Below are 18,391 nucleotides of genomic sequence, written 5' to 3'. Positions count from 1 at the left end.
TAATTTAGTTTGTCTTTAATGTCAGAAAAGAACAAGATAACTTCATGGAATTATAAGGTAAGTGGCCATGGATGGGGAAAAATTTTACCTAGACAAAGTGATCACAAGCAAAGAAAGAGAAAACAAATCTATAAAGTCACAGTCACTTTCTTTGCAGCTATAGCCCCAAAGAAAGAAGAACATGGCTGTGGCTATCTTTCAGGACCATAGCCTGGTTCATGTCCCACGATCCACAAAGCCTGGACTACTCCATGGTTCTAATGCTGACCGTCAGCAGATGTGAATGTGGTGTTTTTAATGAATTTCTGCTAAGTTGTTCAACCCAAGAAGGCCCCATTTTTCTGTGCATAGCTAATTAAATTCTTGGGCCACAGGCCAACACCAAATCTAAATATCTACAAGCACACAAAGGAGGTGGATCATGAAGCTAGCACTGTAGAAACCATCAAATCCCAAACTCCAGCATATTTCTTTTATATCTGTTGCAGGTGACATTTCTCCCTTAGTCTAAGAAACAAACTGTTCTACCTGGCCTCAGTCTAGGAGACTCATTATGAAATCCAGCTGCTCCAAAAGCAGGATGACATTTGTGATTCCAACACGGATCAATACTGAGCTCTCAAGCCTGTTCAAACAGTAGTTGTTGGTGAGTCAATCATCCATGCAGACAGATAAATGTATCTCTTATCTCTACAACTACACTAAAATGTCTAGAAACATACCAAGCAAAACTCTAAAGCAGCCTAAAGCATCATTGTAAGATACAGTTACCCTCAGGTACAATCTGAGTAGTTTGGAAAGATTCACAGACTACCTGATTGAAAACAGGGGTGTAACAACAATGTATGTCCAATATGGAAAGGCTTAAATTCACTTAGCAGCTTAAAGTCCTTAAGTTATAGCACAGTACTATTAAGTAAATTTATGACTTAAAACTTTTCTAAATGCCTAGTAAAAGAAGCATTGTTTCTTCTGCCTAATTCCAATCTCAAAGTCCCCGAAGTACTCCTTTCATTGTAGTCAACTTCATTTGTCTGTTATTGACTCTCCAAATGACTCCAGGGGAAGTAATTTCCCAAATGTTGATTATTCTCACCAGCAAAATAAGAGGAGTATCCAGTCCATTGGCTAGCAACCCTAAGGGTGAGAATAAAATTATAAACTGCCCAATTTTATAAGAAAATTGTCTTCCACATTACTTGTTCACACTTAATCCACAAATAAGTAATTTATCAAGTCAGTCGAAAAATGAGTAAAAGGAAGGCTAGAGACTGAAACATAATTTGCGAGGATCAGGTATGCATGGGCCAGAAGAGTGAGAGAGAAACTCAAGTTGTATAATGCAGTAAAGGTACCTGACCTTCCAGGAGTGTGGGTTAAAAATACAATGATGGATAAAATATATTTTGGAGTAAAAAGGAAGACTGGACAACAGAAGAGGAGCTAAGAAAGCTACCTACAGCTTAATGAACTTTCCTTTCACCAGTCTTTAAAATTACAGTTGTTTTTCAAACTGAAATCCAGATTCCCTTGGCTGAATTGTAAGTTTTCCAAGCTTTTATCACTGCTGCCTGCAAGAGCAGAAAGGGATATAAAAAAAGGATGCTATCATACCGGACGCCAAAATGAAATCAATCTTGTGATGGCATATGCTACTTTCCTTTTGATGTTGCAAAGAGTGACAATAGTAACTCCAAACTCGTCAGATAACTTCATATTGATGACAAGCAGCATCTTTAGAAAATTAACCATATTACCTACTATAATTCGTTCTCTGGTGAGGTACATAAAATTCAAAATTACTGCGTGATTCAACTACAATTATACCAATTTTGAGCTTCTGAATGAACAAACTGCATGTACACTCGGTAAAGGAAAAGCAGGAGGAGAACAGAGGCAGTAAGTCAAATGGGCTGCCAGAAATCAGTTTTCTTTTGCAGGGTTGCAGGTGGTAGTCACGGTGGTAGAGGAATAAAGGACTAAATTTGCTACCAACATAAACACTGTTTATTATTAGGTAATGATGAGTATAAATCTGAAATTTCAACTAGAAATTGCCATTACAATAAAAATATGTATACATATTGCACAGTACATACCCAAGGCAGAGTTAATTGCAGGAAATTTCACAAGTACCTCCCTGCTCCTTACCATATTATACAGTAGAGGTGCTGAAACAAGTTTTGGTTACCAAGCTAAGCCTTTTGCTTTTCAGTTGAACATCCATGTTAACTTGCCAACTTTCTCCTATTAGTTGTTTCATATTCGATTAGATTTTTTTTGTCCTTTGAACTAGAATAAGAATCACAGCAGGAGACTGAGTGATTCAGAATTTACCAATTATGAACTAACCTTCAGCCAGAGGGTTTAGCAGTTTGTAATACAAATTCAGTTCAGATCTCAAGGTCAGATAAGTCTAAAAGAAACTTCAAGGTCACCTGAACCAATCCTTTCTACCAGTACTTTTATTAAATACATAAATTGTAGTTACCTGCTCCTAATAAGACTTTTCATAGAAGAAATGCTGGATTTTCTTGAGGAATAGTTTGGATTTGAGCAAAATGTCAAAACAATTCTCCCGTGATAAGTATAATTTTGACTGTACTCTAAAAATATTTCCTTCCTGGTTTCCTACACTTACCTATGTGTTCATGTTCTTGTATTATGGAACACTTAAAGGTAACTCATACACATGTGATTGGGAAATCAAAATTTGCTTTGATCAATGTGGTTTAATCCTTGTTACTAAGTGCTTTGCAAGTTAATACAAGAACATATTCTAAAATTTTGTAGATGTGATGAAACCTTAGTCATATTGGCCTTATGCTTGAAACTCTATTATTAACCTCATATATTATGACTGTTGGTGGGAATCTAACATGGTACTATTTCGGAAAATAGTTCCTCAAATGGTTAAACAAAGTTATTGTATCACCCTAGACATATCCACATAGACTATGTGTGGACAAATATTTATGGAGGCATTATTCATAATAGCTAAAGGGCATAAACAACTAAAATGTCTATCATCTGACAAATAAAAATGGTATCTGTGCTGTAGAATATTACTTGGCCATAAAAAGGAATGAAATACTGATACATGCTACAATATAGATGAATCCTGAAAACACTGCAAGAAGTGAAAAAGCCAGTCACAAAACACCATATATTATATTAATATAATTCCATTTATAAGAAATTTCCAGAATAGGCAAATCTATACAAACAACAAGTAGGTTAGTTGTTGCCTAGGGCTGGGGGAGGGGCTAGGAAATGAGGGGGTGATAGCTAAAGGGTACAGGATTGCCTTTTGAAGTGATGGAAATATTCTATGATAAAAACGTGGCAGTGGTGTAGTGAATAATTGTGAATATACTAAAAACTATCAAATTATACACTTTACATGTGTGTATTTTACATATGTGAATTAAAGTTCAATAAAACAGTTATTTAAAAAAATCTATTCTGAGATGTGAGATGCTTGAGAATCAGCGAACCTCTTCCCCAAAGCTCCTCTGGTCAATAGTAAAAGAATTAGTCAAACTGAAGTCCAATTTACTTTATTGTAATTGGAACCAGCTTGCAGTATTTAGTTATGTACATTTCTAAAATGTGAATGCAGTTTAAGACAACACATCATTACATCAGATATTCCAGGCAGCCTGCCATGAGACATTTTTACCAAAAAATCCATCTTGAAGGGAATTCATTTAATAAACCTCAGAGTGTATGTTCTTTCCTGTTGCCTCATCTCCTTATAAGCTGCCGTTTCCCTAAACTCTCATGTTAAACAGTACTGGGCATGGTTAAGTCACTGACTAATTCAACAAATATTTGAACCCTTACTGTACACGAGGTACTGCTTTAGGCACTTGTACCTATGTGCATACACACACGAGACGAAGTCCCTGGTCTGGTGGAGCTTACAGTCTGATAGGACAAGATGAACAATAAACAAATTTTAAGGTTTTTAAAATAGAGGGTGCTGCACTATGGAGGGACGTTATTTTAGGTGAAGTGGCCAGGAAAGGAGGCTTCTCTAAGGAAGCATGTTTGAGATGAGAAAAGAAGGTGCCAACCACACAGAGATCAGGGAGGACAACTCCAGGGAGAGGAAATTATTTCTGAAAGAATCGGGAGGAGGGAAAAAGAAGGATTAACTGTGCTGCTGATGACCAACCTCTGTGGTTCTTATCACCAGGTCATTGCAAGCTGACTCACAGATGGAGTCACCAAAACCCCTGGAATAAGGGGTCTTGTGCACCTTCAGACCACCAGAAGGTCTCATAACAAGAGGCGGCCGTCTCTGCTTAACCCATGCCTGATGTGATCTTTCCCTCTCTGCACCTCTCAGTAAGTGTTTGCTGTCTGGACCATTCATTCTTACAAACACACTGGTGCGAGGCGCTGTGCTAGGCATGCCAGGACTTAAAAGACCAATCGGACGGGTGCCTTGCCAGCCCTTAGGGCAGCAAATAATCCAGTAGCACAGACAATGTCGGGGCAAACAACAAACACTAAGTAGAAAGCAAAAGCCAGCACCACCGCCCTCCCCCGCCCCCAAAAAAGAGCTGTAAAATTGAGCCATGTCCAAAGATTACTTCCAGCTGGAGCATCAGGGGATGCTGATGAAGTGGGGGCATGAGAACAGGGAGACTCTGGGAAGCCTGAGAACTTGGTCATGTGGGGAGAACACACAGACTGATTTGTTGTCTCCCTAATTAGCTTTAAATATATTTTAAAATATTTTTAGCTCCCCAACCAAGTTATAAGCTCAGGGAAATAAGACCTGATACTCTCTCTCTGTGACCTCAATTTACGTGCAGATTCACTGTGAGAGATGTCAGTTTCAGCAATGAAGGTAAGGCTAAATGATTCTTTGCTTCATAACAAAGTTTTGATTTTTGAAACAGATGATCTCCCAAACCTCCTAATTACATCATTTCATTTCAAAGGGACATTCCTAAGGGTTTTTCCAAAACTAAGGCATCAGATAAACATGTATACAATGTGCTTCAGAATAACACATATATGTTTCTGTTTGTATTTGTGTGTCTACATGTGAGTATCAGTATACCTTCACTTCAGAATCTTAAAGATTATTTCAAACTTTCACTGCTAAACCAAGTCTGTACTCATGAGAAAATATGTTTTTTCACTGATTAAACTTTCCCACCAGGCCTTCAAAATCCCTTCACATTCCCAACAAAACATCTTAAACCAGAGAAGAAAATCCAAACAATTTTTTTTAGGCATTGTCTCAACATCTCTAAAAAATATTCCATGGCCAAACTCACCATAGAGAGCTGTCCAAGTTTGATTAATTACATCTAGACACACAGTTCCTGACCTGAAACAGATGGAAAGAATGGCATTAAAAAAAAAAAATCAGAAAGTTAGTTGCATGTATCAGACAACTAATTTTATCATCAGAAATATTTTTAATAGATCATTGGAAAAAAAAAAAAAAAAACAACTCCAAAGAATCCCAATTGGTAAAAACAAGATGAGGAGCAGAATATACATAAAGTCTTAAGTGTCTCTTTGCAGACTGAAAGGGAAAACCAGTAACTATACAGTGGAGAAACCAGACAACACCATAACCAGGTGATGAGAATTAACACTGTAATCAGGGTAGACAGACTTGTGTGCCGCCAAATGGAATACCCTGGGGAGGACACAATCTTATCTTTCGGTTTTCCGGTCTTAAGAGCATACTCTGAACCTAATAAGGGAAAACCAGACAATCCCAAATTGAGGGACAGTCTATGACATAACTGGTCTTTATTCTTCCAAAATGTCAATTCTGTACAAATCTGAGGAATGGTTTCAGATGGAACTACTTTAAAGAAACATGAAAACTAAATGCAGTAGATGATACTAGACTGGATCCTTTAATGAATGAAAAAGGTGCTAAAAAGTACATTACCAGAATATGGCAGTAGATGAAAAAGTACTGCATTAATATTCATATTCCTGAATCTTATGACTATATTGCAGTTACATAAGAGACTATCCCTATTAGGATGATTGACAGTTTTAAAAGACAATGGGGCATGATACACACACACACACACATATATATACATACAACCTCTCAGAGTTCAGAATACTTCACATGTATACACGTGTGTATATACGTAATATCAAAATTTAATGCTATGACAAGGAAAAACTGTGGGACAAACAGTACTCTAAATTGCCCTGGAAGTAGAAAATAGGAGGCACTTTTAGCACATTTTAAAATACCACTAAGAAAATATTGGGAAGAAAGGGGTAATTGTGATTGATTAATTGTTTGCTTTACTCTCAAGAACTGAGAAATACTTCAGGGGCTGAAAATAATACACTCTGTACAATGAAGACCAATCTCTGGACTGTGTCTATACAAAGAGATGGAGATGTGAAATAGTACAAATGTTAGCTGGATATCAAGGGAAATGAAGGACTCGTTTGTGACAATGGAAAAAACCAAGGAGTCCAATAGCAGACTTTGAACTAAGTGGTTTAGAATATCATATTCTTGGATTCTATAGTGTCAGTGACTTTTCTGACAGTCCTATCTGTTGATAAAATCCAAAAAGATAATTGAGACTTTTTTACAATACATAAACTCTAATCAAGAGCAGTTGCTGCTAAGATTTAAATATTTTAAAATAGTTACTTACGCTTCATCAATGTTGGGATGGAAAATTTTATTCATGAATCCTGTAAAAAGAGATGTTAATTAGCAGCAAAAAGTATCCAGAGAACAATTAAAGTATTTCAGTGTTGGAAATAATTTCAGTATTAGGATAACTCATTACTTTCAATCTTAGATCTTTGGTTACTGATTAGACTATATTCTCCTGACAGTGTCAATAACTTAAAATATATCAGTGTTCTATTAATCAAATGGGCAAACTTTGAGAGCAATGAAGCTTCTAATAATCATTAGATTATTAGAATAATCTAGTGAAGCTTCTAATAATCATTAAAAGAATTTTCTGAGTTATGATGATACTTGCCAAGAAAATGTATAGTATTAAATGATTTATAACTAGTGCCATGATAAAAGTTAAGAAAGCTACTCTGACTTTCCTCTCCGAAAGTTTTATTGTTCAATTTCTAAATGTGGAGGTTCTGCATTTGAACTTCTCCTTCTGAAGCTCAGTTACTGGCATCATTGTGCTACAGTGTGCGGAACATGAATGAAGCTGTTGAAACACTGAAGGAGTACTGCTTCCAAACCACAAAGGATTTCATAAGAACAGTGACCAAAATATTGCCTTTAACTTTAGTCTACTCATTCCAGGAAACCCAGTTTTGATTAAAATTGGGGCAACCAAGAAATTGGGCAAGGTGTTTAAAAAAATTCTGTAAGATGGCTATATTTGTCGGGGATTCAAGCTTTTTGATTTATTCCTAGAAAAACAAGTAGGTATAGACTTTTAAACAAATGTATTGGTATTTAACTTCTGAAAAGAAATTATTTTCTAACATAAAACCAGTGATTTAATAAATATGTATACAAGCAAATGACAGTCCTCTAGAGCAGAGAGCCACTGTCAAAGCTGTCATTTTGTCATCTTTACCGCCTAACTTCCTTTTAAGACTTCCTTATTCAGTTCCCTAGTTTCAATAAATTGAAGTTCCTTATTAAGGTGAGCATCACCACGTCCCAATCCCACCCTGCCTCACCCCATAGCTCACATTCACCTCTTTCATTCATTCAAAATATATTTGTTCAACATCTGTGTATCAGGCACTGTGCTTATTTAGGGTACAAAACCAAATAAAGACAGTACACTATTCTTGAGGAGGTCACGAGACAGGAGCAATGGGACAGGAGACATGAAGAATAATTGCAAGATGCACAAAGAGGTGACAGGGAAGCATGCATGAGGAGAGGAAGATTACAGGAAAGAGGAAGACAAGCGGAATCAAAGGAGGATTCTCAAGGATGAGGAGTGACAGAGGTCAGCGCCAAAAATCTAAGAAATTTCTCTAGACTTAGAAAATGGGGATTAGACTATATGAAGTTCCAGGCCTTCCAACCCTTACTTGCTCAAGCCACTCCAAGTACTAATCACGGTTCCGATTTTTGTTCTTTAATCTTTGGTATTAAAATAGCTTAATGCTTTATCTACCTACTATGAAGAAAGTCCATGCAATCTTTAAATTACTCTGATGCAAAAGGATTTGTGTCCAATTACTATGTCATATTAATTTTTCATTAAAGATGTCTCAAAGTCTAGATTCACAAAGTATGTGTTTATACGGAGATTACAGTAAGCCGATGGAAACATTCATGCTTTAATGTTAAGAGAAGAAAAGGCAGGATAGAAGTTCTACCTAACCTTAGAAAAACACTAATACATGTATACAACAAGACTCGTGAGGATATCTTTTGCTGTAGTATAAAAACCAAGAACTAAGTCCAACCCCATCACCCAGGGACTGGAGAGATGTTGCACATCCTTGTACTGGGAGTCCTATACAGCTGAGGTAATGAACTAGGTCGGTATGTATCAATTAGGATCGAGCCAAGGCTGAGGGGAAACAAAAAAACTGCAGGATGATATATATACGCATCATGACACCGTTCAGATAAATGAAAACAAAGCAACACTGCATATTCTCTATGGTAACAACAACAGAAAACTCTACTGGACCAGCATATACCACATTTACAAGAGCGATTATTTTAGTGAGGGTGCAGGGTCAAGGTCATGGTGGAAATGGGGAACAAAATGGGGAACAGTGATCAAGGATGAATTTAATTTATAGAACTACACTCCTTTAAAAAGGAGATGGTGCTTGCTTTGGCAGCACATATACTAAAAAGAGATAATGTGCTTACATATTATTTGCTCTTTTTTTTTTGTGCATACTGAAAAGAAAACTGGAAACAAAAATGTACAAATATTAACAGTGCTTCATTCTCAGGGGTGAGGATATTTTCTCCACAAGTTCTAGTGAGGTGGACACACCCAGAGCCTGTTACACAGAGTGAGTAAGCCAGAAAGAGGAAAACAAATATCGTATATTAACACACATATATGAAATCTAGAAAAGTGGTACTGATAAACCTATTAGTGGGGCAGGAATAGACACGCAGACACAGACAACAGACTTGTGGACACAGCAGAGGACAGAAGAGGGTGGGACAAATTGCGAGAGTAAAACAGCTAGCTAATGACAAACTAGAGGGTGTGGGATGGGATGGGGAGTGGGAGGGAGACTCTAGAGGGAGGCGACATATGTACACTTATGGCTAACTCCTGCTGTTGTATGGCGGAAACCAACACAACACCGTAAAGCAATTATCCACCAACTAAAAAAAAAAAAACCACCTCCACCTCTGTACCAGAAGTAGGACTACAGCAATGGAAATGGGCTAGAAGGAATGAACCTTCAGAAAACTAAATAAAGCATCACTGTTTAATCCAGGAACCCCACTCCTGGCTTATACCCAGACAAAACTCTTAATTCAAAAAGACACACGCACCCCCCATGTTCACAGCAGCATATTCACAGCAGTCAAGACACGAGACAACCTAAATGTGCACTGGCAGATGAAGCAATAAAGAAGATGTGGCACATATACAATGGAATACTGCTTAGCCATAAAAAAGAACAAAACAATGCCATTTGAAGCAGCATGGATGCAACTCGAGATTATCATATTAAGTGAGGTAAGTCAGAAAGAGAAAGACAAATAGATACCACATGATATCCCTTATATGTGAAATCTAAAATATGAACAAATGAGTCCATCTATGAAGCAGAAACAGAATTATGGATGTAGAGAACAGATAGGTGGTTGCCAAAGGAAGGCTGGGGTCAGCAGATGTAAGCTTTTATACACAGGATGGAGAGTAACAAGGTCCTATTGTATAGGATAGCAAACTATATTCAATATCCTATAAGCCACAATGGAAAAGTGTATTAAAAAAAGAAAATATATGTATAACTGAATCACTTGGTACAGTAGAAATTAACACCACATTGTAAATTAACTATATTTCCATAATAAAAATAAAAGAATGAAGCTTCAATAATGTGATGTCACCAGGGACCTCAAAAGTGTAAGTCAAGGAAACAGCCATGGTGAAACAAGCCTGAATTGTTTATCAAAACTATCTCTAAAAGAATAAGGTGCCTGACTCCTTGTACAAGGTCTGGAGATGACATTTGGCATCAATACAGTTTCCACACTATTTTTCAATTAAATCTAATTTTTGGTTTGGTTGAGTTCAAAACTACATAAAAAAGAGAACCAAAAAGGGCTCAGTAAACATATTCTTCAGTAACAAATGGGTTGGAGCCCAGTCCCCATTGTCCCTGCTGAACCCCATCTAGGTGTGATGTGGAGAGCAGAACCTGCCTGGAAGGGTCAAAGTGCTAATAGGGGCTTGGCTTCTAGTCCCAACTCTGCCTTTTAACTGCAGGCCTTGATCAGGTCACTACACTTCTGTGGGCCTGTTTATTTACCTGCAAAGACAGAAAGCTGGACGACATGATCTCCAAACCCCCTACTCTTATTTCTGTTTGTAAAAGGACGATCAGTTCTAAAATCTAGGATTTAATAACAATGGCCAGAGCTCTGAGAACAGAGAACTTAAAGAGAAATGGCCAATGGTTAAGTCCATTAAGGAAATTAATTCTGTGAGGGCACATTTTAGGTACAGAAGTATTCTGGAGAATGTAATACAAAGCTTCTAACATGCTAAAATACCACAAAGAGATACAAAAATCTGCTGACTATTCCAAAGTAGGCAGAAATGGCGTTTATAACCCTGCCACTGAGAAACAAGCACAGCCAGACCAACTCTACCAAAAAAACAATTTCCACAGTACAGTCATCTCCTCCTACACCAGTTTTTTCTATTGTTAGAAAAATTACCCGATGCAAATAAATGGAAAGGGGTATGTGTGTGTGTCTATATATACACACACACACACACATATACACACATATATATACACACACGTCCTTTACATTTGTTCTTGGACAAGCTGTGGGAAGCATTTCTGGCAAAGCTATTTACATTCTGGATAATGATGGCAACAGTGGAACTTTTGCACAAGGAGGGGAGGAGACGGATAAAGAATAAGCTAGGAATTCAGGGAAGGAACGTTCTCAGGACTGAGCGTGTTTGCCCTGGCACGTTTTCCTTCCTTTTGGCAAAGCTATCACCACCCTAATGAATTTGTCTGCAACAACAGAATTTTCCCAACACTTGTTTCCATTCGACCAGGAACTATTTTGAAGATATTTTAAGAGAACATGTTTTGAAAACTGCTTTTATGGAAACATGACAAGTGGAAGCAGCAAGTCATTTTTAATCCACGTAAGATTTTATTCACTACCAGACATGTTCTAATGGTACATTTCAGTGATTTGTTCAGATAAAATTCAGAACTCGTTCCAATTTTTTGGACAGTTATTCTCTGGTATGGCTCAAGCACTTATAAAAAGGGGGACAACAGGTACAAACGTTTAGCTGAACAGCTTACCCCCTCTGTCCTCTTATCTTTTATCAGAAGGAAATCAGATTTGTAATTCTGGAGGAGGAAGCCAAACCATGCTAAGCTGATGCAAAACTACACATCTTAGAAAATAAAAGCACAGATTATTAAAACAGAAAAATATGCCATGCTTTTGCTTGTTTCACTCACTCCAACACTCAACTGCTCTAGAGTTGACCCACAGGCTAATAAGCAGAGAAAGTAAATAATACCGTGCCGAGTCATGCTGAAAACGTTTTTTTTTTTGTTAATTTCAGACTGTTTCTGTATCCAATCCCAGGAGGGGATCTGTACAAAGTTGTACACACTTTCAAATAACTGATACTGGATCAATATGTAAATAAAGGAGGCAGAAATTAACCAAATTTCCATCTTTGTTCCTTTTATTCGTGGGGATATTTTTAGTGATCAAATTTGTGGATAGAATGAAATACCAAGGGCCAATCACCTATTCAGAAATTGCATCCAGAATAATCTTGAAATGAGAGGTCAAACAAGGTGACTCATGAAACAAGGTAAATCCACCCTAAGGTAAATGGGTGAAAAGCACGAAAGGCAGAAATGAGAATTTTATCCTAGAGAAGAAATGAACCTGGACTTCAGATGGGCAGCTGTGGCTGATACAATTTAATTATAAGCTTATGAATCTCTGTGAGAAAGTATTAAGTTACTCTGGTGTTCCATCTTCAGGACAAATACCCACATAAAGTAGACCATTCAGAATAAAAATGATCAATTCTCTATTTTTAAAGTAGATAGAATTATTTAAAATATATTTATTAAAGATTAAATCCTATCTTCCCTAGCAGTGTCTCAGACTATAAATTTTTAAGGGCAATAACTTGGGTCTTCATTCCTAGCGTGCAGGAGGTAACTGGAATTAGGATGCTCCAGCTGAAAAAGGGGTGTGGATGCTGCCAGCTTCATGGCGACAGCTCTGCTGCCAGCTTTGTGCATCAGTGCATCCTCAGATAGATTTTTCAGCTTACCTCAGACAGCCAGGCCCAGCCCGTGGCAGCCTGCACCCAGGCAGAAGTCTCTTCCGAGAGCTGAGCCTTTCCTACTCAGGACAGCTGGACCTGGGCCGGTCTCTTCTTGGGTGAGGAACCAAGCAAGGAGCTCACTCTCATTGCCCTGTGTCATGGGAAATTCTGAACTGATCTTGTGTGTGTTCAGGAGATCTAAACTCAACAAGGGGTCCTCTTTTCTGTTTCTTCCTTTCTCTCTGATAATATAGAATCTGAGGAATGGGCTGGATGGATAAGAAAAGTTTATTTATAACTAAGAAAAGGTGAAGTGTTATCCTTCAACAGTACAACTCTTCTACCAGCCTAGTAGATTACCAAAACCTACTCTCTGGCAGTTCCATTTTTTGGAAGATCGCCTTCTCTTTCCTGTCTCCACAGTTTATCTTTCACTCTCCTGGTCACTCATAACCACACTGACTCAATCAGGCAGGATTTATTTTCATGGTCAGAGGCAGGGGAGTATGAGCAGAACATCCTGGACATGAAATTTCAAGACTTAATTTCAAGTCTCTGCCACTTACTATACAAAGTTGGGGTTAAAATATCAGGCTCCAGTCAGGCTGCCTAAGTTCCACTTAGACCTACTGAATCTCTTAGCCTTTCTGTCTCCTTGTTCATAAAGCTGGGTTAAGTAATGGTATCCACACATCATAGGAGTGTCACCAAGATTTAATGAATATATGCAGAGCATGTGACCAGTAACTGGCACACAGTAAGTACTCAGTAATGTTACTATTAGCTGACAGAGTTCAGGCACATAATTTCATATCACTTTCCTCATCCTAAAAATGAAAGTATCTGCCCCAATATAACCTTCTCTTAATCCTTCAGGAATTGTCAAGCGCATTAGAAGGTATTTTGATTATGGGATATTAGTTTGTTTTTTTTTAATAACCCTATCACACTGGAAATGGAAAATACATCTACTCTAACATTTATTATTAAAAAGACTGTTCTGATTGCATTGGCATATGGCAAGAACACTGGAATGGAAGCTAGAAGGCAGACTCTGCAACTAGTCAGCAATTCTGTATCTCTGCCTTCCTAGGTCTCATTTTTATCATCTTTCAAATAAGGGAACTGGATGGTATAAAACACCAAAGTTCCTTCTAGCAATATGGTTTTCACCAACCATGGTATTCACAAGAATATGAACAAAATCTTCAACTGCATGAACAAGCTTTCCCAAGGGAACCAAGATATTATTTAGTTTTTAAAGTTTTAAATGAATTTCATTTAACTAAAGAAAAATGAAGCTAAGAATATATGTTTTCATTAGACCACCAGTCCTAAAGGGAAAGTGAATTTTATGCCCAGAAAATGTCAGAATAACTAATCAGCTCTAAAGCTAGAGGTTATCTACTATAGTTAAAGTAGGACCTGACCTAAACAGTGAGTGAGGTAGGATTTCTATGCAGCAAATGGAAAGACTATATAATCATAAATTGCCAAAGGTAGAATTAAAACTGACATCAGCCAGCTTCAGGAAGGAAATGGGTGAATCTTCTCACAGAGGCAAGCAAGAATAAAAGCAAAGCTACCCCTCAGAGGTGACATGGGAAAGGGAAATGAAACCGACTACTATTTTTACTCTGGCTATACAGCAAGATGAAGCTAAGTGGACTTAGATATTGCAAACTGTGCACAACAGGTTTTTCAATGAAAGGGCCAATTTGGCAACTGACTTCTGCCATCACTGAGAACTTCAGCACTTGGCCCCCAAGTTTCTCCCCCATCAACTCCTATCATTTTTAGTGATACAACTGCCTATACAGAGCATCCTCATCATACCCTAGCCTTTCAGTTATCTCAGCTTCTCCTCAATGATCTTTCCTCAGTTCTATCTCATTCACACTCCCAGGACATGCTTTTGAAGTCTGTCATCCCTACAGACGGCTTCACTTTCAAAATCACAAATTCAGACATCCCCTCTCCAATGACAGTCTCCTATCCTTGTCAAAGCGCTTCCCACCCCCATGAACAATTCTTTGGCCTGTGAACTCTAATCCACTGGCCCTCCCCTTTTTCTACCTGTGTATGTGCACGCATGCACATGTGCTCAGTCATCTCTGACTCTTTGCAACCCTATGGATTGTAGCCTTCTTCCTACCTACCACCCTATTTTCACTCCTTCTCCATACTAAGTCTAAAAGCTATCACCATCATCATTCTCTAGCACTCTACTAATTCCCTGCCCTCTCCCCTCCAAAATGCCCGTCTACAATGGAAGGACACCAATCATTCACAACTGTCTATACTTGGACTTGAGGATGCCACTAAATAGGCATTCACTCACTGACTCAAACAATATTCTTCTGCAGAACAGGCAATGCACCAAGTCCTGAGTTGGGGAGATAGATTTTTAGTGAACCATACCCAGGGACTGTCTTCATGGAGTTTGTATCTACTGGGTTGGCAGGGAGAAGAGATGTTAAGTAAACAAATGTACCAGTTTTTAAAAATACACTCTATAATCTCTTGTGGACTCAACATTCCCTATAATTTTCCTCTCTCCTTTTTGTAGTAGCTTGCTCCCCCATCCTCCAATGACTTGTACATTTTACCAGTAGGTTTCAAATCTCTCCTTCCCTTTGGTCCTCCATTTCTCACTTAATAGGACTTAATAGCCCTGTGTATTTTTCATGCGAAAGTGGGTGCTAATCAGCAGGACCCCTCATTGTCCCCAACAACCCCCCATGCTAATTTCTCCTGTCTGAACAGCTTGCTCATATGTCCATGGTCTTCTCAAGTACCAGTCCTATCTTGTCCCTTCCTACAGTGTCAAAGGCACCACTCCTTCATCCTCCTCCTGACCTCAAACATCACCAAGCTTTCCCTCTCTTCTAGACAACTCCCTACAATGAGCATATAAACATCCTTTGAAATCTCCAAGAAATAGAAAGCAAAGCCTTCCTTTTATCTTCCTCTAGGTACTAGCCTCCTTTGTATGCTTTACTTAATACAGACGGATTTCTTCAAAGTAACGTGGATCTACATCACAGATTTTCAACCTTGGCACCTTGATCCAACCCACTAGTACCTCTACTATTTCCCCACAACAGCAGAGTGGTCACTGAACCTGTTTAAAACACTGCAATGATCTTTTCCATTACATTAAAAATATAACTCAACCCTTTAATCTGGCCTACGAAGTCCTAATAGGGCCTCGCCCTGCCTACAATTTGGACCCTTTCTCGTATCTCGCTCTCTATCCAGCCTTCCAGCCTCATCTCTCTTCCCTGAGCATGCCAGCTAAGTTCCTGCCTTAGTGTCTTTGTCTTCACAGTTTTTCTGCCTAAAATGCTCTATCTCTGACCTTGGAAGATTAGGGCTGGCTTTTTTCCCCTTTTCATTTAAACCCCGGCTTAAATTTATTTTGTCAAAGATCCCTTTCCTGAACACCTAATCTAAGACAGCTATCATGACTGTCAATTCTATTACATCAATTCTCTAAATAAACCTATCAAGACATTAAAAATTTTGCTTTATCAGCCCCCCATCCTCATTTTCCCCAAAAGGATTTAAGGGTCAAGAGACCAATCTGTTCACTTCTGTGTCCCTAGCACCTAGAATAATGCCCTGCACATAGCTGGTAGCTGACAAATTTGTGGAGCTGATTTGAAGAAATAATATAAGCTGTATCCATTTTATGAGAAAGTAGGTTCTACCTCAGATGCCAAACATAATCTTTTCAAAATCATATCCCCAAAAATTTCATTTTCACAACACCAGTAAAAAGAGAGCTTTTAACAATGGCTTATGGTCTCATAGCATTAACATTTTTTTTAAGAAATTCTTCTACTAGAACCTTGTTTCTATTGGAATTCAAAAAATATAGATCACTACACAGTAGCACTTAAGTAACTATTTTTAAACAGGAACTACATTCAAACCCAAAGTTATAAAAGTAGAGAAGTATACTGGTGATCTTAATGGACTTTAGCTTCCTCAGTCTAAGAATTCATTCTATTTGTGGAAATACAGTGGTTCAAATCAGTCTTTGTTAAATGACTGACCCCAAACCTCTCATGAATGACACTCCTCTCTATTTCAAATCCTGGTCCACTCCTGACTAAACATCACTCACTTAAAGTCACTCACACTAGTTCCTGAGGAAGTAACTATACAATGTTTCCAACCAGGAAGATGCAAAGGAAAATGCTAAGTATTCTAAGCTCTAGAGTTAGTCATACACCATATTACAGAACTCCATTCCAAAAATACTGTGAGGTAATTTCTGGCCATGGTGAAATAAAAAGTGTATTATGCCAGAAGAGTCTCCTAAATCTGTCAATGAAAAAGGTGAAACCATTTCCCTTAACCACTGGCACAAGTAAAAAGAACATGGTACACTGATCATCAGAATACCTTTTTAATTAAGAACTGGCAGCAGACTGGGAAATTCAGAAGGAAGTCTGAGAGGTTATCTAGTCTAGTTTCCTTTTGGAACAGAATGACCTAAAACCATTCTATTTAGATGATAGTCTGAACTAGTAAAGGCCACTGGTGTGGCTCAAAATAGCATTCTAATTTTTGTTATTGCCCATGACTTTCATTTTGTTTCTATTTACTTAAATGGATTTGACTACCTCCTGCCATATGCTATTGACATCAATTATACTGTGGAATGAGCTTGGTTTTCCCCTAGCCATTCTATCAACACTTGGCAAACCATGATGTGGTCTCTCCAGAATCTTGCTCTCAACCAACCACTCCTTTTACACAGTCAGCTTTGGTATCATCAAATTACAGTCCAGACACACAGTGCATGTAGCCTGCTCCTGGGAGAAGGTCCTCCTCACTGTTCACATGGAGATACACACATGTAGTACTTCGTACTCAGTTTCTAGACTTGTTAGCTGGCTCTTACAACAGTTTTCCATTTTAAGAAAGTATCAATGGTGACAGAGTTCTTGAGCTTGTCTTAAGGTTACTTACAAAAGATTCTGTAATACTCTATAGTTCTATCTGAAATCAGTAGAATGCATGTCTCTTAATATATTAGCCAGTAGTCATTTAAAAATAAGGTTCAATCACAACTTTAAAATATTCTCTAGAATGCTATTGTTCAAGTAACATAGGTAGATCTGATGGATACTAAGGCAGATCTTGAAGTGACCTTTTCAAGACCTTTAAAGGCTAAAAGCCTTAAATCCAATATTTTATGTCATATTTTATTAAAGACATAATTTTTACCCCTTGGGTTAGGTTTATCAAAGGATTACTGTTATTAATAGCTACAAAGGGGTCTTTTTGGTTCACATGAAGAGAAAAATGGAACAAAGGAGAACAAGTGGAAGAGTCAGACTGAAAAAAGCAGGTAAGAACTGCTCAAAGTAACAGGACAGGACAAGGGAAAAGGGGAAGGCCAAAAGGAGAGGAAAGGAGTGGAGAATGGTTACATGGAAAGGTGCAAAGATGCTCCAAGAGGGAGTAAACCAAACTGAAGCGAGAGAGACAAAGGACACAGCATGTACACTTACACGCTGCTGCTGCTAAGTCGCTTCAGTTGTGTCACACTTACATGCACAAGGAATTAAAACTGAAGGAAAAAAATTAAGGGGAGTGGTGGGAAACATGGGGGCCAGGAGGCCCTTAGCAAACTGAGAATTCTGACCAAGGACTGCTTGATGGCTTTCTGGAACAACAGACAGGTAAAGCACAGACTCAGACAAAGATGCAGACAGGACATCCGAAAGACACACACTTGCCCTAAGTTTCTTAAATACTTACTTTTATAATAAAAGGGAACTTCGTATAGACTATTTGGGAATTACAGGAAAATGGCTTTAATTCCTTTAACAGCAATGGATAACTATAGCCAAAATTTGGCATTCAAACTTGGTGTT

General features: G+C 38.1%; 1 protein-coding gene across 2 annotated transcripts in view; it reads right to left on the bottom strand.

Annotated features, from left to right (window-relative positions):
* UBE2H (ubiquitin conjugating enzyme E2 H) overlaps positions 1-18,391 on the bottom strand; it is a 101,948-nt gene that overhangs the window by 20,478 nt on the left and 63,079 nt on the right. For both annotated transcript variants that reach the window (XM_005905273.3, XM_070369232.1), the window contains 2 exons: positions 6,669-6,708; positions 5,298-5,350 (listed from right to left, as the gene is read on the bottom strand). In XM_005905273.3, coding sequence (XP_005905335.1) covers positions 5,298-5,350; positions 6,669-6,708 — 93 coding nt within the window. The remainder of the gene's footprint in view (positions 1-5,297; positions 5,351-6,668; positions 6,709-18,391) is intronic.

Source organism: Bos mutus, chromosome 4 (assembly GCF_027580195.1).
Source record: "Bos mutus isolate GX-2022 chromosome 4, NWIPB_WYAK_1.1, whole genome shotgun sequence".
Classification (NCBI taxonomy): domain Eukaryota; kingdom Metazoa; phylum Chordata; class Mammalia; order Artiodactyla; family Bovidae; genus Bos; species Bos mutus.
Note: the sequence above shows the minus strand (reverse complement) of the source record. Positions and strands in the feature narration are given on the sequence as shown.